At 39.6% G+C, this 22,887-nt stretch overlaps 1 protein-coding gene across 1 annotated transcript in view; it reads right to left on the bottom strand.

The window, feature by feature from the left end:
* Positions 1 to 22,887, bottom strand: part of COL4A1 (collagen type IV alpha 1 chain) — a 130,500-nt gene that overhangs the window by 12,261 nt on the left and 95,352 nt on the right. The window contains exons 25-45 of the mRNA XM_072849883.1: positions 20,514 to 20,705; positions 19,471 to 19,639; positions 19,006 to 19,098; positions 18,803 to 18,907; positions 17,177 to 17,274; positions 16,729 to 16,879; positions 16,279 to 16,392; positions 15,704 to 15,871; positions 15,057 to 15,146; positions 14,298 to 14,450; positions 11,353 to 11,451; positions 11,172 to 11,261; positions 10,156 to 10,295; positions 9,125 to 9,255; positions 8,944 to 9,020; positions 8,086 to 8,184; positions 7,508 to 7,558; positions 5,390 to 5,575; positions 4,578 to 4,711; positions 1,457 to 1,529; positions 692 to 763 (exon numbers count right to left, since the gene is read on the bottom strand). Of these exons, the coding sequence (XP_072705984.1) occupies positions 692 to 763; positions 1,457 to 1,529; positions 4,578 to 4,711; positions 5,390 to 5,575; positions 7,508 to 7,558; positions 8,086 to 8,184; positions 8,944 to 9,020; positions 9,125 to 9,255; positions 10,156 to 10,295; positions 11,172 to 11,261; positions 11,353 to 11,451; positions 14,298 to 14,450; positions 15,057 to 15,146; positions 15,704 to 15,871; positions 16,279 to 16,392; positions 16,729 to 16,879; positions 17,177 to 17,274; positions 18,803 to 18,907; positions 19,006 to 19,098; positions 19,471 to 19,639; positions 20,514 to 20,705 (2,485 nt within the window). The remainder of the gene's footprint in view (positions 1 to 691; positions 764 to 1,456; positions 1,530 to 4,577; positions 4,712 to 5,389; positions 5,576 to 7,507; positions 7,559 to 8,085; positions 8,185 to 8,943; positions 9,021 to 9,124; positions 9,256 to 10,155; positions 10,296 to 11,171; positions 11,262 to 11,352; positions 11,452 to 14,297; positions 14,451 to 15,056; positions 15,147 to 15,703; positions 15,872 to 16,278; positions 16,393 to 16,728; positions 16,880 to 17,176; positions 17,275 to 18,802; positions 18,908 to 19,005; positions 19,099 to 19,470; positions 19,640 to 20,513; positions 20,706 to 22,887) is intronic.

Here is a 22,887-nt window from a genome sequence, read left to right as displayed (position 1 = left end):
GAGAGCCATGAAAATGATTAGAGGGCTGGAACACCTCTCCTATGAAGAAAGGCTGAGAGAATTGGAGTTGTTCAGCCTGAAGAAGAGAAGGCTCCAGGGAGACCTTATTGTGGCATTTCAATATATAAAGGGGACTTATAAGAAAGACAGAGAGATATCTTTTACCAGGGTCTGGAGTGACAGGACAAGGGACAATGGTTTTAAACAGAAAGAGGGTAGATTTAGGTTGGATTTAAGGAATAATTTTTTTTACAATGAGGGTGGTGAGACACTGGAAGAGGTTGCCCAGAGAAGTTGTGGATGCCCCATCCCTGGAAGTGTTCAAGGTCAGCAACCTGATCTAGTGAAAGATGTCCCTGCCCATGGCGGGGGGGGGTGGACTAGATGATCTCTAAAGGTCCCTTCCAACCCAAACCATCCTATGATTCTATGGTTCTAGGATATACCATTTAAAGGTTCTAATAATGACAAAACCTCAGTATTGATTTTTCAGAGCAGGAGATAAATACATTCAGTCTCTACCCAATACTTAAATCTAATCTAACCGTTCAGACGCTGATACCATGACATCTGGTTTCACATTCTACCTTTTTACACTGAATAAAAGGCGGAGGGACATATCCATTGATTAGTCACAAATAACCATTTTAACAACAACATCTGGGAAAAAAAGCAAGTCTTTATATTATACCTTTAGATCCAGGAAGACCTTGGTCACCTCGCTCACCCTTAAGGCCTGGAAAGCCAGGAGGTCCTGTTGCACCTGAAGTCAAAGGAAATATTTACATGAAAATTCAATAATTTCTTGATTTGGAAGGATATGTGCAGAATAATTATGTATGACCCCCATAATCACGTAAGGGCCATGACTTTATTCACACAAGTACTTTTAAGCTGTTTGCAAGAACAAGATACAAACAACAGCACTAAGTCACCAAAGAAATAATGACTGAAAACAAATTTATCTTACTTTAATAAATAATATCTTTCTCTAAATTGTAAGAATTAATTTTTTTCTATTAATAACTGCATTTTTCATACACGTGGTGTTTTCATGTATATGATGGTGATAGTAGCAGCAATGTAGTCAACAATGGAGACATACTGAGCTCGTGTTTCCTGAAATATAGCTATAACATGTGCCTCTCCAATTCTCAAGAAAATCTTGAAGATGCTTGACTGGTAATGTCTAAACAATTGATTTTACATCCACTTTTTAAAGCAAGTGCACACTTAAAATTGGCAAAGCAAGAAAACGGGCAAAAGGCAAAAAACCTTGAGGAAAATCTCAATGTTCTTGTACGCTTTTTGATGCAGCTTTCAATGTCCTGTTTCAATAATTTGTAACATAGATGCTCATAGATGCAACATAGATCAACATTCTTTGAGCATCTTTGAGGATATGAAAGAGACTTCTTTGCATACTTTTTAAGAATATGGTAAATTTTCTTCTCACCTGGAACGCCTGGAACTCCTGGAGGTCCCAGATCACCCTTTTGGCCAATATCTCCTGGTAAACCAGGACTACCCTGTATAAAAGAAAATGTGAAGTATAGTTATCCTACACTATTATGATATGACTCTCAAATAGGCTGTGTATTTTTGAAAACCTATGAAAAAAAAATTTAATATGAGAGAAAAGCCATTAACTTTAAGGAATGGTTAGTCTCTACCATGATTAGATGAGAAGCTTCTCTTACAGGAACAAGCATGACACCTTGTTCTTGCTAAACTATTTTTTGCCTTACAAAGATACTAGATCAGAATAAGGTCTCACTGATGGTATAGCTAATAAAAAGGCTCTCAAGCAGAGACAATATTGTTATGAAAAACATCAGTAAGCACAAATCTCAGCAAATACTAATTTAAGTGTAGCCCCAGCAGGCAGTTGCTAGTTAGATAATTAAATGGGGTAATTCTAGACCACAGCAGACTTGAAAACTTCTACAATCACATGTGGAATAAAATTAAATGTGCTCAACAATTTACAATCCTCTGAAGATTTTTACTTTTCAACAGGGCTAAAATACTCAAGGACTTAAACACTTCAAACACAATGCAAACTCCTCCTTCTGCCTTCACTGTTATAAACTGCTCCCCTGAAATTAATGGTAACAAATTCATTGTAGCCTCATTTCAAGGAAAACCAAGACCATATTTTAAAAGACACTGTAAATAGTCATTTAAACAATTGCCAATTTCCTTTTCTTCTTTTGTCTGTTGCAGATCATCTGCAAAAAGCTTGTAAGTATAGTTTAGAGTTTCTTCCTGGCTGAAGCAATATGACTGTGATAGTCCCCTATATAATAAAATGTGGAACACAGGTGGAGGAAAGAATCAAAATCCCTTTGCTAAGTAACTTACCAATCAGAGGTTGGAGATGTGAATTGAGTACTCAGTGAAAAATAGCAATGGTAGTAGGACTCATCTCATCATATTTGGAGAGCAATAGAATAGACACACAGAGGACTGATTTTTCATTTGATGTAAGTTAGATGTTTATATTAAGGTGAGAAGAACGGCTCCCTACAAACGTTTAATTCTTTCCACTGACTATAAAGGGAGAAGAGATGACTAATTCAAAAACGGATGTCAACAGTGAGACTTCCAAAGTTAAACAAAAGAAATGCTACCCTCGGAGTGGTGTAAGGGAGGTATTAATGACGTAAGGTTCCCTGGTTTCCTTCAGTCACATAGTCACAGTATGTACGATTGTTTAAAGAAATGGCCCTCTCTTTGTACCATAACATGTGAACTTCTGCAGCACAAAACAGGAGGGCTAGCGTTCATTTTCAAGACAGTCATGAGTCAGACAATCTCATCAAAAGAGGTTTTTTTAATAACTTTTTTTTAGGTTATAATTATAAAACGGAATTATTTATAAGAGGAGTTTATTGGAAGCTTTCCATCAAAATACTTTTCCCACAACAGTATGCAGCTTCTTAAACTTTTTTTTTCCCATCAGATATAGCTTGGCAAACAACATTTTGTTTTGGATCTGTTCCAAACAAAACAAAACTATTTCAGTTCATAAAAATGATGAAAATGTTTCTTTTCTCATTTCAACATTAAAATGCACAGAAAAACCCATGGAATTTGTATTCCACAGTCTGATCTCCGCATTCACTTTTTTTTGGATAGGATTTTTGGACAGGCTGTGTCACCCATGTTGTAACAAAATCTCCTTTCTGATATAGGTTACCATGTACCTGGAGACCTGTATGAGCAATTGAGCTGTAATCAGGGCAGGAGCCTCTCACATTGGGGAGGATGAAGACATTAGAAACCCATCTTAGTATGTATCACCAGAGGAAGATTAATATTGAAATAACTCTCTGGATCATTTCACACTGAGTTAACAACCCAATACAATGCATTGTGGATCAAGGATAGTAAAACATTTTCTTCTGACTGAAGGCATGGAATCAAAATCCTTTGGCATTTCCCATTCTTGATAATTAAACAGTCTTGGACTGGAGTATCAACCTGTGAAAAGCTTTAGAATTTAGCTCTCTGCAGAAGTACCGCAAATTCTTAAAATAAGGAAAATATACTGGAATGTTATTTTGAAATTTACTACCTTTAAAGCTGGTATGGTATGGTATGGTCCGGTCTCAAAGATAAAAAGGCATAGCAAAGATCTAGTGTCAGAACACTGAAGCAAATCTTTAATGTCTCTGTGTAGAGACAGAAAAGGATGCAGAAAAGGATGCAGCAGATCTTTGCATTACCAAGAATAACATGGACCTTTTGAGTCCACTATCAGTATCCTGCTTTTCACATCAGGACCTTATTCTTGAGTCTTCCTTCCTTTTGTACACTAGGAATTGTTGAGTCATACCTACCTACTTTCTTATTCCTTCTTCCATAAATTTTATTATTATTTTCTTAGTAGGAAAGAGGAAATGAAAAGTTAAAATATAGAGCATATTTTTCAGCATGGAAAAAGGCAGTAGACGCTCCAAGAGAAAGAGTAGAGAAGACCAACTATTCTGGGTGACTGTGCTATTCTACTTCATTCTCCCTAATATACAGAAAAGGGACTGTTTTAGATCAGGGAAAATGAATAATATATGACAACAATGTATTAATAGCATTGCCTGTTTGTATTTCTAAATCCGCAGCTATATTTCATCACTGACAGTACTGAAAGTGCACTTTATTTGAAAGGTTTCATAACAAAACTTAACAGTTCAGGTATTTTCAGAAGGCAATTTATCGTGAAATATGCAACCTTTAAAATTAACTAATAATGCATTTGCAGGATTTATGGATGTGCTGCAGCCATCCTGTACTGTTAATACACTGTAAATTATATTCTGGGTGTTGTATGTTACTACTCACTATCTATAAATTTCTAATAAGTTCATTAGCTCATTGGGGCTTATTGGTCGGCAGCCTTTAAAAGGAGAGAATTGAAATGTTTTCAAACTGACTTTACATTGTCAGCAGCAAGTCCAAAGGCACTTTGAGCATAAAGTATCACTATTTTGAACAAGAAACATCTATTATTAATATATCCATTAATTACAAGAACCAGCTTTCAGCAAATCTGGAGTGTACTGAAAGTAACTTACTGGCAGTCCCTGGAAACCTGGATCACCTTTGACTCCTGGACCCCCAGGAGTCCCAGGCCAGCCACTGCTCCCCTGCTCTCCTTTGGCCCCTTTCAGACCTGGGGGTCCTGGTGGCCCTGTTGGACCTGGTAAACCTAGAAACCGGAAGAAGAGAGTATTTAGTGGCAAAATTTGTTCAGAGCAGTACCTGATGGAGGACGAGCTGGCTCAATTTACGGATGGGCAGGACCAAAGTAACTATCGCAACAACATTTCAAGAAAATAAGTAGGAGAATCTGTTGCAGGGAGGTCCATATGCCTTCCCATCTGACTGGACATCTATCATTTATCAGCTTGTGGCTGATGGAAAATAGTGGAGAGTTTTCTGTATGTGCAGAACAAACAGAGGTATGTTCTCAAGTATGAACATGCTAGAGACATATTGCAGCTCTGCTCTATTCTCCTCCTTAATCTCTAGCACAGGGCCACTGCCAAGGTAAGGCAACGCTGGGCCATTTTTAAACACATTAACGCTCCAGGACATAGGAACATACAGCCATGGCTGCCTCAAAACAGTAAATAAAATCCAGAGGGAAACACAGAAATGGGAGGCAAACTTCTCAATGTCAGAAAGACTTCTGGACAAAACCAACTGCCTGAGGACATAAAATCAGCCTGTTCTAGGACATAATGCCAAACTGCCTATGAAGGGGAGCTTTTCTCTGATCTGTGAGAAGAGGATAAACAAGGATATGCAATATTCATTATATTATTAATTAATTAGGTGAGCTTTCGTTAACAGCAGTACATTAATACTAAAGATAAAGAATTACCTGGAAGGCCAGGTTGGCCTTGGGGTCCTCTGTCTCCTTTAGGGCCCTCAATTGCACTTCCTGGTAGTCCAGGAAGACCTTGGCTGCCCTTAGGGCCTGGTGGACCAGCATATCCTGGTTCTCCTTTCAGGCCTGGGATCCCCGGACTTCCTGGGGATCCTGGGAAACCCACATCACCTTTCGCACCTAAGATTTGAAACAACCCCCAAAACTTGATTAGAGAAAGGATCACAATCACTGAACCCTTCTGCCTTACTGTTCACTCATAGTAAGCTTTATTCCATAACAAAATATTGACCTTGCCTTTATGCATTTGTATAAAAATGCAAAACTTTAGGAAAACTAAAGTTTTGTATTTGGGGAGTGTATGATTCTCCACATTATGACATAAAGTATGAGGAAAAGAGTAGTTTGACTGACATATCTTTTCTCAGCTGAACTGATCACTGGGCTATTTTAATTCACTCTAAATATAGATGAACATTCAGCATCTCTCTATCAGTCGTTCCACGAAGAATATAAAGCCCCCAAATCCTTACTCCATTACAATTATTATTGGCATAGCTGAGTAACGGGTGTTTTGCTTGACTAAGCACAAAAGGACTTGCTCCTGGAGAAAAAGGGAATTCTTTTTTTACTAAGATCTAGATTTAGACACTTAATACTTACTTTCAGGCTTGTACAAATAGTTAAAATTTGCAATTCAGTCGAATTTTAGATCATGATTGAACAAAAAAGAATATAGATTAGCTGGTATAAGTACAACATTAAGAGAAATAAAATGTATAAAGAACACTATCCCTGGCTCTTTGCCTAAACAGAACAGGGTCTTTAAGTCCCGGACTTGTTTTTTTGGAACTACAACACATTTGGAACACAAATGATGTCAGCTGGATATGTATTTACTCTAAAATCAGATATTTCCAAGTGAGCTGTGCTGACGAAATGAGAGAGATGGGTAGGGTGAGAAAAGTGCTCCAATAATCTAGCATTCTACATGCCTTACTGAGCTATGATTAGAAAATTTGCTTATTAAAATAAGTTATCTAACATTGGGCTTTCTTAGCAATTAACGACTGTTAATTACTCTGAGATGGTAAATAAAAGTTATTCTAAAATTCTGGTTTATCACTTTTGATTGTCCACACAAGTTTCCTGTATTTACAGAATGAAAGAGTGAGGTAGGGCATTGATTTTTCAAGCTATGTAAGTTCTTCAAAATCTGCCATGTCATGTTAATTTCATAGATGGACTAGTTGAATCTTTTTTGTTTTCTGGATGTTTAAAATGGAAAATCCTTTAATTGTACACAATTTCCTTTATCAGCAGCAGTTTGGTATTTCTTCACTACTGTATCTGTTGCAGTCTAGTGTCTAGGATATACTTATTTCATAAAATGGAGCATGGTGCATTACAGACACCTTGAACAAGCACTGACTCAAGCCAATCAAGCCGTTCTCACAGCACAGTGTAGTGACACACCTGAAGACCACAAGTGGTCTTGAAATTGTGATAGCTATGTGCCTGTGCCCAAGCTAGTAAGTCCTGAGTCCAGGTAATAACGATTTTCAGTAAGATCTCATCCGGTCTCTGCGATCTTTTGCACCTCTGCACCATGTTCCTGTGCATAGCTTAGGCATGGTCTACTGAGCTATAGAGAACAACTATTTTAGCAATTAATAAAATTTCATCTGGGCTGCAGAACAGACTTAGGCAAAAAAATTACTGCAGAATCCTGGCCATGAGCTACTGTCTTTAGCTGTCTGGTGCACAGAGCCTCACTAGAGTCTGATTCTTGCAAAATTAGTAGGAAAACAGAAATACTTGGAGTCAAAAGCACAGCACACAAATACAGGAGTTATTTATATTACCTCATCACAGCACAGCTTGCAGTAAATTCCACACTATGAATAATTACCTATTTTAGGGCATATCTAACTCATGTCCAAGATGCTGCCACTGTAACAGAAATTAGTATTTGAGCCTCTCAGAGTTTCTGCCTGCTCTGAAAAGGTATAGCATGTAAAAGAATGAAGTAGAAAGTTTGTCTGAATTACAGAATTATGTTTATAGTATGTTGGTAGGGAAATTTGCTGCTTGTTTAAAGAAGTGTTTTACCTTTATCTCCCTTGGCACCGGGAAATCCTGGAAGTCCTCTACCTGGAATACCTGTAATATAGAGGCAGCAAAAAAATTAGAAGATGGGACAGTACTTAAATTTAACCTGTAATGAACAAAACTCTATTAAGCACATATAAAAATCTGAATAAATGGTTTATGCAAAAGTTCTTCAGGACAGAGACTGTCTTTGTTATGTATTGGTATTGTATCTAGCACAATGGGCCCTGTATTACCGAAAACCCTACCCTAAGAAAAGGGAAGCCTGCTCCATTATTTCACAGCTAAGTTGCAGACTGAAATTAACTCCAAAACACGTCAATTCTTTAAAGTATTGCCAGCTTTTGTGAAAGAAATTATTTCAAGATTACCCTGATTAAACACGGTTGCTCATCTAAATTATTAGCTTTACAATGATGGATGATAGTCAGTAGATTGCAAAACACCATACTAACTTTATTTTCTAAGTTTCCACCCGAAGTACCTCAAACCCAGCACACCCCTCTACCAGCTACTCTTGTGTAGCCTGTCTCTGTGCATTTTCGTACCCCATAAACTTAACATGACAGTCACAGTACCTTGTTCACCCTTTACACCAGCTGCACCTGGAATCCCATCATAACCTGGTTCACCCTTCTGTCCAATGGAACCAGGAGGACCCGGAACGCCAGGTTCACCTGAAAAATTATTGCCATTTTCATTTCACCTATGAATCATCAGACTTCGTTTTACACCTTTTTTTTCTCTAACAAAAAGCTTAACTTATTCTTTTGCTCCCACAGAGACCAAGCAGATACTGCATGATGACTTCAGCGTGACTTTTCTCTGAGGTTACTTTTGAATTAAATCAGTGTGAGACGGGGCTCAAGTATTACAGATTTTGACATAGCTAATTATCATGAATCTCAGTGAGTTTAGAGTGCAGGAACTCCAGCAAAGACTTGTGAATAGCACAGCCCATTGTCCAATGAGATGATGTGTCTTGCAGCCAGTAAACTAAGAACACAAGGCTCCAAGTTAAAAAATGTTGTTATACTCACAACAGCAATGGACTTACTCTCCTCCCTACTCTATTTCCTCTTTAACATCTGTGTAATGATGTTAATGTGGTGATTCAGGTTTGGGCCCATGGATCAACTTTATTGTTTTTAAATGAACTCAGAAACAACAGAACTAATGGCTATAGCAACAACCAGTCTTGTGGAAGGTGGTAATATCTCTTCCACAAACAGTGCAAAAGAAGTATTAGCCCCACACTACACTGACTCAGATTTACATGGGAAACAGCACTGTCTTTTTTTGCTTATGAAATTAACAAATGTACCAGGAAACATCTGAGCCAAAACAATGTAGAATGCCACAGTGTTTGTTTTAGCCACTGCCTGGAGGTGAACAATACTTTAAGTAGCATTTGGTGTTTTATATTTCTTTTCTACCTGGTTCTCCTTTTAAACCTGGAATGCCACTTAAGCCAGGAAGTCCTTTTTCACCCTTTTCTCCATGGCGGCCAGGGCTCCCTAAAGAAAGGAAGAAGACATGGGTTTACATGCAGGACATTTGGTACAAGTTTCACATGAATTTTTCACTGCAATTTCTGTTTTATTAAAGCATAAACACTTGCCTGGAAATCCTGCCATGCCAGGGGATCCTTTGGGACCTGGAGCACCCGGCATTCCAGGAATTCCTGCACTACCCTTTTCACCCTTATCTCCAGATAAACCTGGACTACCCGTTCTTCCTGGTTCTCCCTAGAAGAAGCAGCACACATTATAAAATCCACACGTTAATTCTGGAACAGCTTTTTCTGTTTGCAGTGGTAGATGTCACCCCTCTTATCCATCAGACTTATAAAGGATTTCATTCTTTTTCCATTTAGAAACAAAGTAATTTAGGATTAAATTTGGCATGAAATTCCACTATCAGAATTATTGACTTTTCTAGCAACTGCTTAATACCTACATATGAAAATGAGTAGTTTTCTACGCATTTTTATGACAGATTTTACAAAGTCTTTTCCAAATTGGCCTCTTAATTACTTATTACACTTAATCATCTTCAAAAAAATCTTTTTTTAAGTCCTCAGCAAGTTTGCTACCACGTTAGTAAGTTTTATTTTTACAATTTTTACTTATAAATTCATAATTACTGTCACTGTATAGCTAGGAAAAGGAATGTCAAACAAATGAGAATCCTATTAGAATACTATTAGAGATTAAATTAACTTTACAGACAGTATTAATACAGTTCTCTTTTCAGTAATATCTGAGCATTTTATAGGTTTTTTCAGCTTCCCAGTATCTCTCTAAAAGTACAGAAACACTATTTCAGTGTGATAATTTGCTCTGTTTGTAAGAAGCCCTTTACACTTTATTTATCTAGTATTTTTAAAAGTTGTTCCCCTCCCCCCCATTTCTAGCACTGTAAATTAGGATATTCTGAAGAGATAGAATAAATAAGAACCCTGGAGATAATGGTTCTACCAAACAGAAAGCATCGAAATCTGCACATATGCACACTTTTCAAGTTTCTCATCAGGTATTTAAATGAGCATAATAGAAAACATAATAAAATAGCTTAAAAGCCAAAGGTATCTTTTCAAATGAGGTACTTGGTAGAGAAAACAATTAAATCCTTAGGGGTGTAAATACCTTCTCACCAGGAGAACCTGGAAAGCCAATTCCAGGAAAACCTGGTGCTCCTTTGTCTCCTTTTTCACCTTTTTGCCCAGGGAACCCTGGCGTGCCTGGTGAACCTGGTACTCCTGGCAGACCCTTTTCTCCAGGTGTTCCTAGTAAAAGAAAAGGAAAAATCGGTATATCAGAACTAGTGGTACCCTAGCAGCATTGACAATAATTTTTCAGTACTGCCTTAGCTATTCAGCGCTAGAAAAGGAATGTAACTCACTAAAATAGCTAGTAAATTAACTTCCGAGACCCACTCTCTAAATGGGACATTTATGGGAAGATAAGCTCCCCTTATAAGAGGTCATAATCTTGGATTCAGAGTAAACAGAGCTCTTGCTAAAAATACGATTTGAATAAAAGTTTATGTTGATTCAAATAATTTCTAACAGGACCACAGTGACAAAGGGACTCTGCTGTAGCAAATTTCTCTGTCCCCCTTTACCATTTCAGTCTTTCACCTTTGATTTCCTAAATATGCTAGGCACAAGGCTATCTGAATGGAGACAAAGTTTCCATGTTGAGATATAAGTTCTTCTCCATTCTATTCTTTACCAATCCCCTCCACAACAACACTCTTCCCAGACCACTACAGCTTGTAGTTAACATGCAGTACACAGCAACTCACCAAACTTTTTAGAAGGGGGAAAATACACAAGAAGCTTAATGCAGTTCACACACTAGCAGAGACAGAGACAGACAGACAAACATGTATCACTTGAAAAACTGCCTGCCTGCAACAAATACACAAATCCTACATATCCAGCTAAATAATTTGCATGTAGAAGCTTAGGAAACCATCCTGTTATTTGTATATCACAATAGGATTGAGAAAACAATGTCCCAAAAGCCTAAAGTTCAGACACTTCAAATAGTGCAACCGTTCAGTAGATCTACACCAACAAATATTCCACACAGGTCTCTCATAATGTTCTATATTAACTTGAGGAAAACAATAATAAGAAATTCCCAGCAACCAGTACCTGGCAAACCCATTTCACCAACCGATCCTTTTTGTCCTGGAATTCCTGGATCCCCTGGGTACCCTGGGGGGCCCTGATCACCTTTTGGTCCTACAGACAGCAGAGAAATTAAGAGTCCCATTAGTTAATGTGGCTTAAAATACCTGATGAACAGTCTCTCTGTTGCTAGCTTCAAACATACCTGGATGTCCTGGAGTACCAGGTTCACCATCCTTCCCTGGAATTCCTGGTTCTCCATATTCCCCACGTAACCCTTTTTCTCCTGTTGCTCCATGGTCCCCTGGACACCAAGAAAACAAACACAGTGAGATGAGTTTTATCAAAATTTACTGTAATGCCATATAATAATCCTTCTAGTTAATTTTTGATCAATGTTGCTTCTTCTGCTGAACAAGGAAATGGCTGAATTCAAGCTTCATACACTGTACAGTAGAGTCACACTTGAGTAAAACACAACTCTCCAGTCACCAAACCAGTGCTGAGGAAAGGCTGCAAACTATTACAATTTTACAGGTGTCTGTGCAAATTACAAGGCAAGTTATATCTTTAAAAGAAATTGCAAACAAACACCTGTTTGAGTTAGATTAATGAATGACTTCAGAAGTGCCAGCCAATATCAGGTATTAACAGAAATGATTGATTTGACCGTTCTGCTGTCTAAAAAGGTACATGTGAACAACCAGTTCACAGCTAGAAATTTGCTGTTTCCTCAGTTCTATCTAATGTTAAAGCATCTTCATCATTCCAGAAGGCTCCACCTCTTATTCTGTGGTGTGCCTCTTCTCCAGCTTTAAGGTCCAAGCTTTTTGGTCATAACCCTTTCTGTTAGTGCTGCATATAGGTGCAGGACAACAGGTTACTGAAGATAGCTCGCTGAGCGTTTTTAAGTAAGTGGATTTTATTAAAAACATCCCAAGATGTCCAAACCCCAATTTTTTCATTAAACATCACTGACAATCTTCCATAAATACTGTGTTTTTTCTGCACAGTTTGTATTTTAGAAGCTTTTTGAAACATTACTGTGATATTCATGTCTAGAGAGATGAAGGCAGCTAATAGATCAGCAAAGTTATGGAGTATAACTAGGCTATTTTTCTCTGCTGGTACTAAGTATCTTTGGGTTGAAGAGGATGAGACAGGCAGAATAACAGCAGAAATTTGCAGGCTGGGGTCTGTTTGGAACGTACCCTTCCAGGCTGTGTGAGCCAGGCCAATCTGTAGACTGTGTGTGGTCAGGAAAAGGTAGAGCATACAAGTTTGCAAGCGTGCATTATTAGCGCTGGAGAGATGAAGAAGTTAGAAACCAAAGAAATTAACCATTTGAATTTCTCAGCAAAGGCTTCTTTATATGCATGTAACCAGTGTGCCTAATTTGGATTTCTGGAAAGGAAATAAAACTAATTATCAATCAGTCAACCTACAAGCCAATAGTAGCTAAGAAAGTAATGAAAAACAACCTATGTGGATTTGTTTTAAGGCTTTTCATACCACAGTATATATCAAGTTCAGAAACAAATGAGAAAAATTAATCTAGATGAAATCTTTATAGGCTGGGAGCCTCATCAAATACAAAAGTCCTCTCAGAAGCTGCATCTCAGCTTAGAGGCAGATGCACTCCGCACTGGCTCCTGCCCTCCCTTGCAGTCCCTGGCTGTCCCAGCTGGGAGGCACTGCCTATCTACATGCCTAGGTTCCTCCGAGACCCAACTGGGACACATGGGTGCAGGTCTCATGCATGGGTCTCAGGTCTCACAACATGGAGATAAGAGGTACCTAGACTGTGAAACTCTCCTGTTTCCACAGTTCAAATATAACATACTATAGTTATTGGTGATTCACTGCCAAACTGGAACGGAGTCTCGTGTGCTCGTGTGCTCTGGGCCCAACAGAGAATACATTGATGAAATGTACAGATGACACTAAACTGGAAAGGCTTGAAAAGAGGACAGGACTAGACTGCAGAAGGATTTTGAAGAGTTGGAGTAAAGGTTGAAAATCAACATCATGAAATTCAAAAAGTGTAATACACCACATACGTGGTAAGGAGAAGTCAAAAGCATGCATACAAAATGAAAAATGATTGCATAGGCAGAAGTCCAGAAGTAAAGGACTAAGGTTTATAGCTAATCACAAACTGAGTTGGCTGTTGTTTCAAGAAAGGGAAATTTCATTCTAGCAGGGCCTGAGTTGAAGTACTTCACTTGTTTCAGCAAAGTGCACTCTAACAAGCATGCAGCCAAATTGGGGAGAAGTCAGAAAGGGTAACAAGAATGATAATTATTTCAGAAAACATGCTATACAATGAAAGGCTGAAGGATTTGGTTGAGGGAAATAGAAGACGACGTGATCTCGATAGCTCCCTTCTAAGCCCTACACTTCTATTTTAACTAGAACAGTTATCAGTTATCTAAAAACTCTTATGGGATTTTTAAATAAAAAGTAAACCATAATAAAAAAGGACAAATAATAAAAATATATAAAATATACACTATTTTTTCTTTGAAAAGAAAAACAGGAGAGAATGATCTTAAACAACTGAATTTTCATGTAGCAGTAAAAATAAAAATACAAGAATAATGCATTGTCTAAAAAAAAATTGAGTTTCTAAATAGAAAGCTGATTGCCTTTCTCCTGCATATTTCCAGATGTTTCTAAACTGACGTGTGTCTTTCCTGAAATTTCTTCAGGTCACAAAGAAACGTGCCAAACGTGCCAAAAAAGTCTGCCCACTTTTTCTTACAGTATCAGTTGGTCTTCATGGCCACAACAGTGTTTCCACTATATTTTTGACATGAAAGACAGCTTTCCTCTTCTGGCAAGTTCTAGTTTCTACTTTTAAAATTTCTTTTCTTTTGAGAGAGTCTTCTGTTAAAAGAGGTAAAACGGATTTTATAAGGGCAAAGTGAACTTCTTCCATCTAACCAAAACCCTCTCTGTCAGTGATTAATCTTTGTTTCTATGGAGCTGAAAGATACCAGAAAAATATCTGCTTTTGCTGTGTGAAATTCTTTAATCTTATTTTAAAACCTGTTGTCTAAAACTAAGATACAACTGAACTCAAAGCATTGCTGCTTAACAGTGTATGAGTGTTAATTACACTTATCCACAGTTAGAGACTAAAGTTACCTTTTTCTCCTTGATCTCCCTTTTGGCCTTTGAGACTAACCATGTCCATGTTGTCCATTGTTCCAGGTTTCCCTGGGAGACCGGCTTCACCTTTATCTCCTTTGACACCAGGATCACCCTGTGGTCCAACTATACCTTTGAAACCTTGGCTACCTATAAAGGAATAGCACAGAATATTATAGTGGCATATAAAACTTTGCAAAAATATTTAGTAGACATCAACAAATGAAATTAGCTATTTATTCAAATTTTGAGCACCGAACACCACACTCTGGAACATTTCATTTATCTCATATGAATTTTTTTTATACTAGGACTTCACAACAGCTCTGTCAAAAAAGTTGACATATTTTTCCCGCTTCACAGCCATTAATTTTAGACTCTTAAAACAATAGGGGTAGGAATTTGGCAGTAATACAGGGCACTATTTGAAGGATTTAATTAAGACCTTCCTGCTGGCTTTTTATAATTTCAAACATAGTATTTTTCTTGGAGTAATATCTATAGCATCCTCGCACCTAGCAAGCCCTTATGTTGTTGAAGAATGGATCAAAAACCCTGGCTCGGTGCCCAAATACATGACTGCTCCTAGGATATGGCTTTCTAAATTACACTATTTCTAACTTACAGGGAAGTTACTTGACATAAAACATTCCTTAGGCTAAGCATAATCCTTATCTTTGGTTACTTCCAGACTTGTCTTCTGCCAGGAAAAAAGTGGATTTTACAATTTTGATTTTGAGAAAATCTCTCTCTTACCTTTTTCACCAGGCAACCCTCGATCACCAACTAGTCCAGGAGTTCCTGGCAATCCAGGAGTTCCCATAACTCCCATTTCTCCTTTGGCTCCTGAAACCAAAGCGAAAGAGTGTATAACAGAAATAAAGCAAGCAGTGTAAAGAAGCACAAGAAACGGAATTATTTACTCCCTGTCATATTAGGAATTGCACTACTTAAGGAAAAATAGGACAAAGAAGATGATTAATCTAAAATAGCCTGATAGAGGAAACAACAGTAAAAACAGTGTTATGAAAACCAGAATAAAACACAGTTTGTAATGGGTTTTTGACAGATTCTTAAAACTTCCTATTACAGTAAACAATGCTGTCATTAACAAAGGCATTATTAAAACCACATTCTGTCACTGAAACTGTGCAGAATAGTCCCCTTTCATTATTACAGGCTAAAGGCTGGTTCCTGCCAAGTTGCTGGACTTGGTCCACCAAAGGACTTGAGTAGCAGTTCAGTTACACGTGCACAGAGCTGCTTTACTGACGTCAGCCTGTGTGTTTTCCCAAGCTTGGGCTCTTTGATGGTTCAGTTCCTAACTGAGTGAAAGGGCATGGTACCACAACTTAATGAAACAGTTGTCAAAGATGCTGGTTTCCAAGGGAAAATATGTTTACCTGCTGATCCTTTCAGTCCAACGGCCCCCTGTGGACCCGGTAGGCCAGGTAACCCCACAGACCCTGGTACTCCGGGCTGGCCCTGGCTACCTTTATCCCCTTTTGGTCCTGGCATATCTAGACCTGGGATACCAGGGAATCCCCTTTCTCCTTTTATTCCAGGAAGTCCTAGGAAAAACAGAAGAGACAGGATTAGTCCTGAACAGAGTATGGGGAACACCGTTAACAAGAATATCTGACAATGTCCACCTGCGGTTCAGAAATTACATGGCACGAAGAATGAAGACTCAAAGCCAGACAGCAGAAATAGTCCTCACTTTCTAAGCGAGGCTTTGATCCTGTATGTATTACCCACTGATGACCTTAGGAGACCAAACAAAATGGCAGGTGTTTTCTCAGGAGGCCTCGCCCTGCGTTTTGGACCAGACGGAGGAGGCCCACCAACATGCCCCCCATGCACTCCCACCAACCTCACACTGCAAAACAGTTCACAAGCAACGCTTTAACCAACACCAATACCCATTTATGCCAAAAGTCCGCTCCTAAGCACTGTCATGGGAGTATTTTCCTCTCACCTGGCGGTCCCTGGGGTCCTGGCTGCCCGGCGGGTCCCGGCGATCCCTGCGGGCCCAGCCCTGGTGCTCCCGGAGGGCCCTGCAAGCCTTGCAGTCCTGGGAGGCCGGGGTTGCCTGTGGGGAGACAGAGACATAGACCGAGCGTCCTCTGATGTTACCTGAAATCTTGTTTCCTGACGATGCTTTACAAGGTACTTTGGAAGCACTTGGCCAACAAGACCTCATTTCAGCCTCTAATGACTCCTGCCTGGGCTTGGAGGAAGGGCTGCTCTTTGCTGCTAGCATTTGCTACTGGTGGTTGGTAGGAGAAAACGAGGGGAGGAAAAAGGGCAATACTCTGAGATATCAGTAGGATATCTCAGTGGTGAATAGACTTTTTGCTGCATCTATGGGGGATTGACTTTTAAAAAGAAATAGAAATAGAGAGCTGTATTTTTCCGGTGATGTTACCTCTGAATCCTTGCTGTCCAGGTATGCCGGGAAAGCCTTGCTCGCCACGTAAGCCAGGCAGTCCTGGATTTCCCTTTTCTCCAGGGATGCCAGCTGGGCCTGGGGGGCCTGGCAATCCTTTAGGGCCAGGGAGACCTACGCCAGGTTCACCCTAGGCAAAGAAACACAATAGATTGGGAATCAACACATCGAAACCAAGAATTCATTCACTGACTGTATTTAAATCACTTGGAGGCAGAGTGCTATACATGACTTCAGGGGAGAGCGTAAGCCCTTTAGCGTTAACATCAAGCATTCATCCATCTACTTTGTTCCTTTGTGTGCATAGTGGGAAACATAAGATGAAGGATAGTTTGGCCAACTTTTTATTTTTAAAGAGCAGGATCTTTGCACACATTCCTGTTAACATGGGCAGTCACAGATAACCGTATCGGCAGCTGACACCTACTTTTTGACCTTGTAAACCTGGTACACCTGGCAAACCATCCAGGCCAGGGGTTCCTGGAGTCCCCGGAAGACCAGGCGAGCCAGGCTGACCTTGGAAACCTATAAAACAAAACAAAACTCACATCATTACTGTCTCTGCCTGTAAGTGTCTTCTGCTGTTTCTTCAAGCCTCTAACTGAACTATTCACATCCTCACAGGGACATGTTTAAAAAGGTCTGTGTAGTCTTTTATGTCAAACTTGTAGGGATGCCAGCTCTCAAATGTCTCAACAGAGATTCAAACACTGAGCTTCGTGCAGCATTTGGCTTCTGATGAGAAACAACCACCCAGAGGAAATAAATGCTGAGTGTCTTCTCTTAAATTAATAGCTTTGTGGGTTCACGTCATTGAGAAACATCCTGTCTGCAAAACTGGGTTCCCAAAGTCTTCTTCAGAAAAGGCAACTTAATGTGGGGGGCATCAGACTGAGGGATGCACAACAAAATCCATCTGTGAATCAACACCTTTTGTTCAGTATATGTCGTGTGCCATGTCCTACACGTCCCGCTGTGGGTTGCACACAGAAGGTTTCTATGCCACAGCTGGCCCATGCACTGCGCCTTGGGAAATGCAGGAAGGAATACATACAACATTCTGCAAATCACTTAAAGATAGCACTCACTCAACACCAGCACGCACTCTATAAATTGAGATGAAGCTCCTCTCCCAGGCAAAGGTCTCAGGGAGTGGGAAATCCAGCTTTTAGGCTAAGCCCCAGGAAGGTCATTGGGCAGGGCTGAATTCAAGGAAGGGTCCTTGAAAGAAATGTATTTGATATGTCATTCCTTTCTTGCTGGTAACAGGCCTCTTCTGTTCAGCTTCATCCCACACCAGTCTCAGAGGAACTAGAGGTGGTCACAGGTAAAGATTCGCCATTTCCCCTTATTAAGTCTTTCTGACCCTCCCAGTTCATTGGTGTGTGGAATCATAATAAATGAAATAATAATGAAGAACACTAAGTAGTGAAATACTAATGAAGAACAATAAGAATAATTTTGGTGATTGAGGTGGCTGCTGAAAGCTAGCGTCATCTAGTTCTAAATGAGTAGCAGCACTATGAAATACATCTCCCAAAAATCCAAAACTAGGATATGAACACTTAGACTCCCTCTAAGCTATGTGCATACCCTGACAATGGCCATGCAGGGAAGACTAAACCTATGCTGAGCAAGCTGGTGTTCTAACCAAACCACTCTCAGCTGCCTGGGACACAGCAGAGCTGCTAGCTCTGGCCCAAAAATGTTATAGTTATGTCAGCATGGTTTTTTTGACCAACCATACACAGTGCTTCATCTCTCAGAAAGGTCATCTCGTCTTTCAGCAACCTCAGTTGCTGCAATGTAAGATGTTGTACTATATCACTTTCAATTCTGGCAGTAGCTTTGACACTGTCTGTATCTGCACCACATCACTGCACAAAGCAAGTGTGCATTGAAAGCGTGCTTATTGTGGTGCTTGTGAACTTTTGCAAGGCAGGTTCTTCAGCTGCACCTCCCAAATCTCATGCAGCCATGGCTGGATGATAGTGCAGGCCTCCATTCACACTCCAGTTACACCAGCTCTGTTAGATGGATAACTTTATCTTACCTTTGGGTCCTGGAGGTCCAGGGAACCCTATGCCTGGCTGCCCAACAGCACCTTTTTCTCCTGGTAGCCCGGGTCTACCTGGAAGCCCAGGATTCCCTTTGTCACCTTTACAAGTGAAAACAAGACAAATGTTAATATAAAGGGTAGCTTCTGGGGAAGAGAGCCATTATGATCATCAGACAAAGATTAACAAGCTACTGTACCTTGGGGTCCAGGGAAACCAGGTGGCCCAGGAAGGCCATCCGCCCCAGGAGGTCCAGGGAGCGGTACAGTTCGTCCTGCTTCGCCCTTTGCTCCTGTGAATGTAAAGATGTATTAAGTACAGGAACTGATGAAATTAAACAAGGGAGTTTTACCTAGCCAGCAATATTAGTCCATCCATACCATTATAACTGACTTGTTATGAAGTTTTTTTGTAGAAGATTCATAGAAAACAAGGATGAACTCAGTTTAGGATGAACCTAAACCATCCCATTTGGCCTAACAAACTCTTCAAGAAAACTGCCCTCAAAGATCTGCAATTATACTGCTGAAAGCAAACACTGATTTAAATTAGAAAGTCTTCTTATTTCAATCTTAAATTCCGGTGATCCTCTAAGTTGTACCACTTCAAGGGCACATTTTTTTTTTTGTAATTTTTTTTTTTTTAAAGCATACTATAGCGTTACCTGGAAGGCCTGGTAAACCTGGGGTTCCTGCAAAGCCTCTGTCTCCTTTGTCACCGGGTAACCCTGGAACGCCTACCCCAGGAGGGCCAGGAAAACCTCTTTCACCACGTACTCCAGGGAATCCAGGTTGGCCAGGGGGACCACGTTCTCCTTTCAAGCCAGCTGTACCCTAATTTTTGAAAAGTATAAGTGTACTTCTTGCCTGACTGGCAAGACAGAACACATCATCCTCTCTCTTTGAATATTTTGTAACTTAGATTTAGCACAGGTATCTGTAATGCTGAAGAAAGTGGACTTTTTATCATTGAGTTAAATGGAAATAGAACTGGGTTCCACATGGAATAGCACATGGAAATCATACCTAGAGTGCAATGCAGCTAACTGGACCATGTAGGCTATGTTCCCAGTGGTGGAGCTGGGAACAGATGTGAGCTCCACATACAACTCCACATCCATATCAGCTGAACTCTCTATTAGTGCAAGACTTTGAAGCATTAGTTTCCACAAGAAGAGAAGTATGCTAGAACAGAGTTGAATCTTGTCTTAACAATCTCTACTTGGATAATTGCATTCCTTCAATCATCTCCAGATATCAGCTAAATCATCCACACTAGTTCTCACTATCAAGCTGTGATAAAGGGAGAAAGGAACAAAACTATTGTCCATGCCCACAACTTTGTGGGGGAAGTAACCTTGCTCTATAGTCCTGAAAGTAACAAGCCATGCTGAACACAGTGAGTCAGATCACTTATTTGCATGACATGCAAAAAGGAAGGGTCAAAATCTAACTCTGAAATAGTCTGTTGTTGAAGAACCGTCTTCCTCACTAGTTCCAGGGAAACTGGAGTCTTCCTCTGAGGAAGAACGAACTACTCAAAGCAAGGACAAGATGTGGAACAATGAATGAGGCCAATAAACATAAAGTATGTATAGGGCATAAAAGCATGTGAATTCTGATCTGAAAGACAGAATGTATAGGACAGTATGTAAACATAAATAAACACAAAGCAGGACAATATGTAAACATAAAGAAACACACATACCGATGCTCCTTTTGGACCCTGGGGACCTGGAAATCCATCTTTTCCTGGTCTTCCTTCTCTTCCAGGAATACCTGGTTGTCCTGGGAAACCAGGATCTCCCTTTTCACCTTTCAGGATAGAATCATAAGAAAAATCTCCTGGTTCTCCTTTTGCCCCAGGGCTGCCCATAAGTCCTGGAGTGCCGGGGGGGCCCTGAAATTTCATAAATTCCGATGTCATCAGTTGCCCTACCAACCCTTCAACTGATACAAAAGAAAACAAATCTTCAGAAATTAAAGAGTAGACCCAAATCAAGTAAACCATTAAGTTTTCAACTGAGGCAGTCAAATGAGAATATTTCCCAGGACACAGCAGTGTGAATAAGGAATTAATGCAAATCTTCTTGTCTTGACCATGTTGTCATTTATCATATCACAGGTATATAATTTTAGATGGTGCATATAAATTTACACCGCTTACACAAGAACTGCAGGCCATGACACCAAAATACTACTCAATTTTCAATAAACTATCCACTGGATTTCAGTTATGCATATTTATACAATATCAGCATCAAGGTAAATGAGGCTTTTTAAAAAGGCACTTTCAGAGTTAAAGTGTCTGCCCCAACCTTTAAATGCTGAATTCTGGAACAGTGTGGAACGTATTTCCCTGACGCAAATGCAACAAAAGTATCTCTACATTTACAATACCAGCAGAAGTAGTACTAATACAGGAAAATAACACACTTCCAGTATGCAAAGACAAACTCAGCCAAACATACAGGTTTAAATTGCTTACACAAGCCCACCCATTATTTTCTTTCTTTCGAAACCTTTTAAATCAACTGTAATATTCATCAAATATATAGATTGTCTATGAAATTAAAGTAATGGTCTTATACAAAACTCAAATGTTATTTGCACAAGAGCTAAGGCTAACTGAAGGCTGAAAGCTTCTCCCTAGGTAGTTTATGACATTTAGCTGACGCAAATACACTTTTCCCTTCATTACTAACATTCATTGATTTTGTACAATTAACAATCACAGTCAGTTGGTAATATCAGAATACTAGACACATGCTCAGAAAAGAGTTTTGTAAGCTCTCCTGGGAAGAAATTGTCTACCTAATAATATACCTATAGGATTTCCAGAATTCCAGTTTTTCCCTACATATTTTCTAGGACTTATATGAACTTTTCTCATAGGAACAGTCTGTCTAATTTCAAGTGAATCAGAGCTACTCACTAGGGTAGTAAAGCACAAACTTCATGGGCAATGTCCACTGCTTATGGCTGATGTGTGCCCTCCACTTAAACCTGAACCAGAACAAAGGTAATCTTTCTATTAGCTTTGGTGGGTCCTGGATCAGACTCTGATGCTCTGGCATGGCTCTAAACAATGTGAGCTTGTGAGGCTGGCCTCTATGTAGTTTTTCCAAGCTAAACTATATGCTGGATCACCACCTGGCTGAACTCTGTGGAGCAAAACAAGCTTAAAAACATTCAGAACAGCAGCCAGTCCTTGTCTGATGAAAGACATGAACAGAACTTAAGAGGCAATAAAAGGCAAATATAAAGGTGTGGCAAAACATGTGCTGAGAACAAATGCCAGACATGAAAAAAGCTTAAATACATTAGGAATTCTTTTATTTTTCTCCACTGTTTCTTTCATGGATCGCACTGATATTATGGTAAATTCAGTCGCTGAGTAATACCATCTTATTTATCGTGGTGGAAATAGAGAATGGAGTCCATCCTAGCTAACTTTCATTGGCTGAATTCAGGCATCTGGGATTTATTTATACTCAAGGGCAAGAAATAGATTCCTTGAGTAAGGAATTCATACAGGTGGGTTGGTTTAACTTCTGAAGGTGCCTCTCTCCCACTGCTGGTGATAGAGAGACCTTGTGTAACTCCAGTGTGTGTTAAAGCTAGTGCACATGAATGTCACTGAGAAGTTATGTTGCCAAAAGTGATCAGCTTTGGAGAAAGCTGAAGGAGAAAACAGCTTTGGGAAAAAAATTCTGGGAAGACTGTGACAAACTCAGTCTACTTACATTAGGAATGGTGTCAAAACCCATGTTATACTACAGGAACATGTAGTATAAGGTAGGCCTTGACAGCATACCACAGTGTACGCAGGGACACTCAAGTGAACTCTGACAAGATCAAATGTAGTTGTGCTAGTACAGTGCTCATCTAGGAGTAATTTGTGTTAAATTTTAGACAAGTGCTATGCTTATGGCTGTTCTGCTTCTGATATCTGGCCTTACGCACTGAGAGTTGTGTTGCGCTGCATCAACATAATTACAAGTGATCATATCATCAGGATACTATCCACTTTCACAGCCTTCCTTTATTTCTTCGAAACTACTTAGCTTTCCTGCTAACTA

The sequence above is a fragment of the Ciconia boyciana genome, chromosome 1 (genome assembly GCF_034638445.1).
Source record: "Ciconia boyciana chromosome 1, ASM3463844v1, whole genome shotgun sequence".
Taxonomy (NCBI): Eukaryota; Metazoa; Chordata; class Aves; order Ciconiiformes; family Ciconiidae; genus Ciconia; species Ciconia boyciana.
The sequence above is the reverse complement of the archived record's forward strand: the minus strand, read 5'-3'. Positions and strand labels throughout refer to the sequence as shown.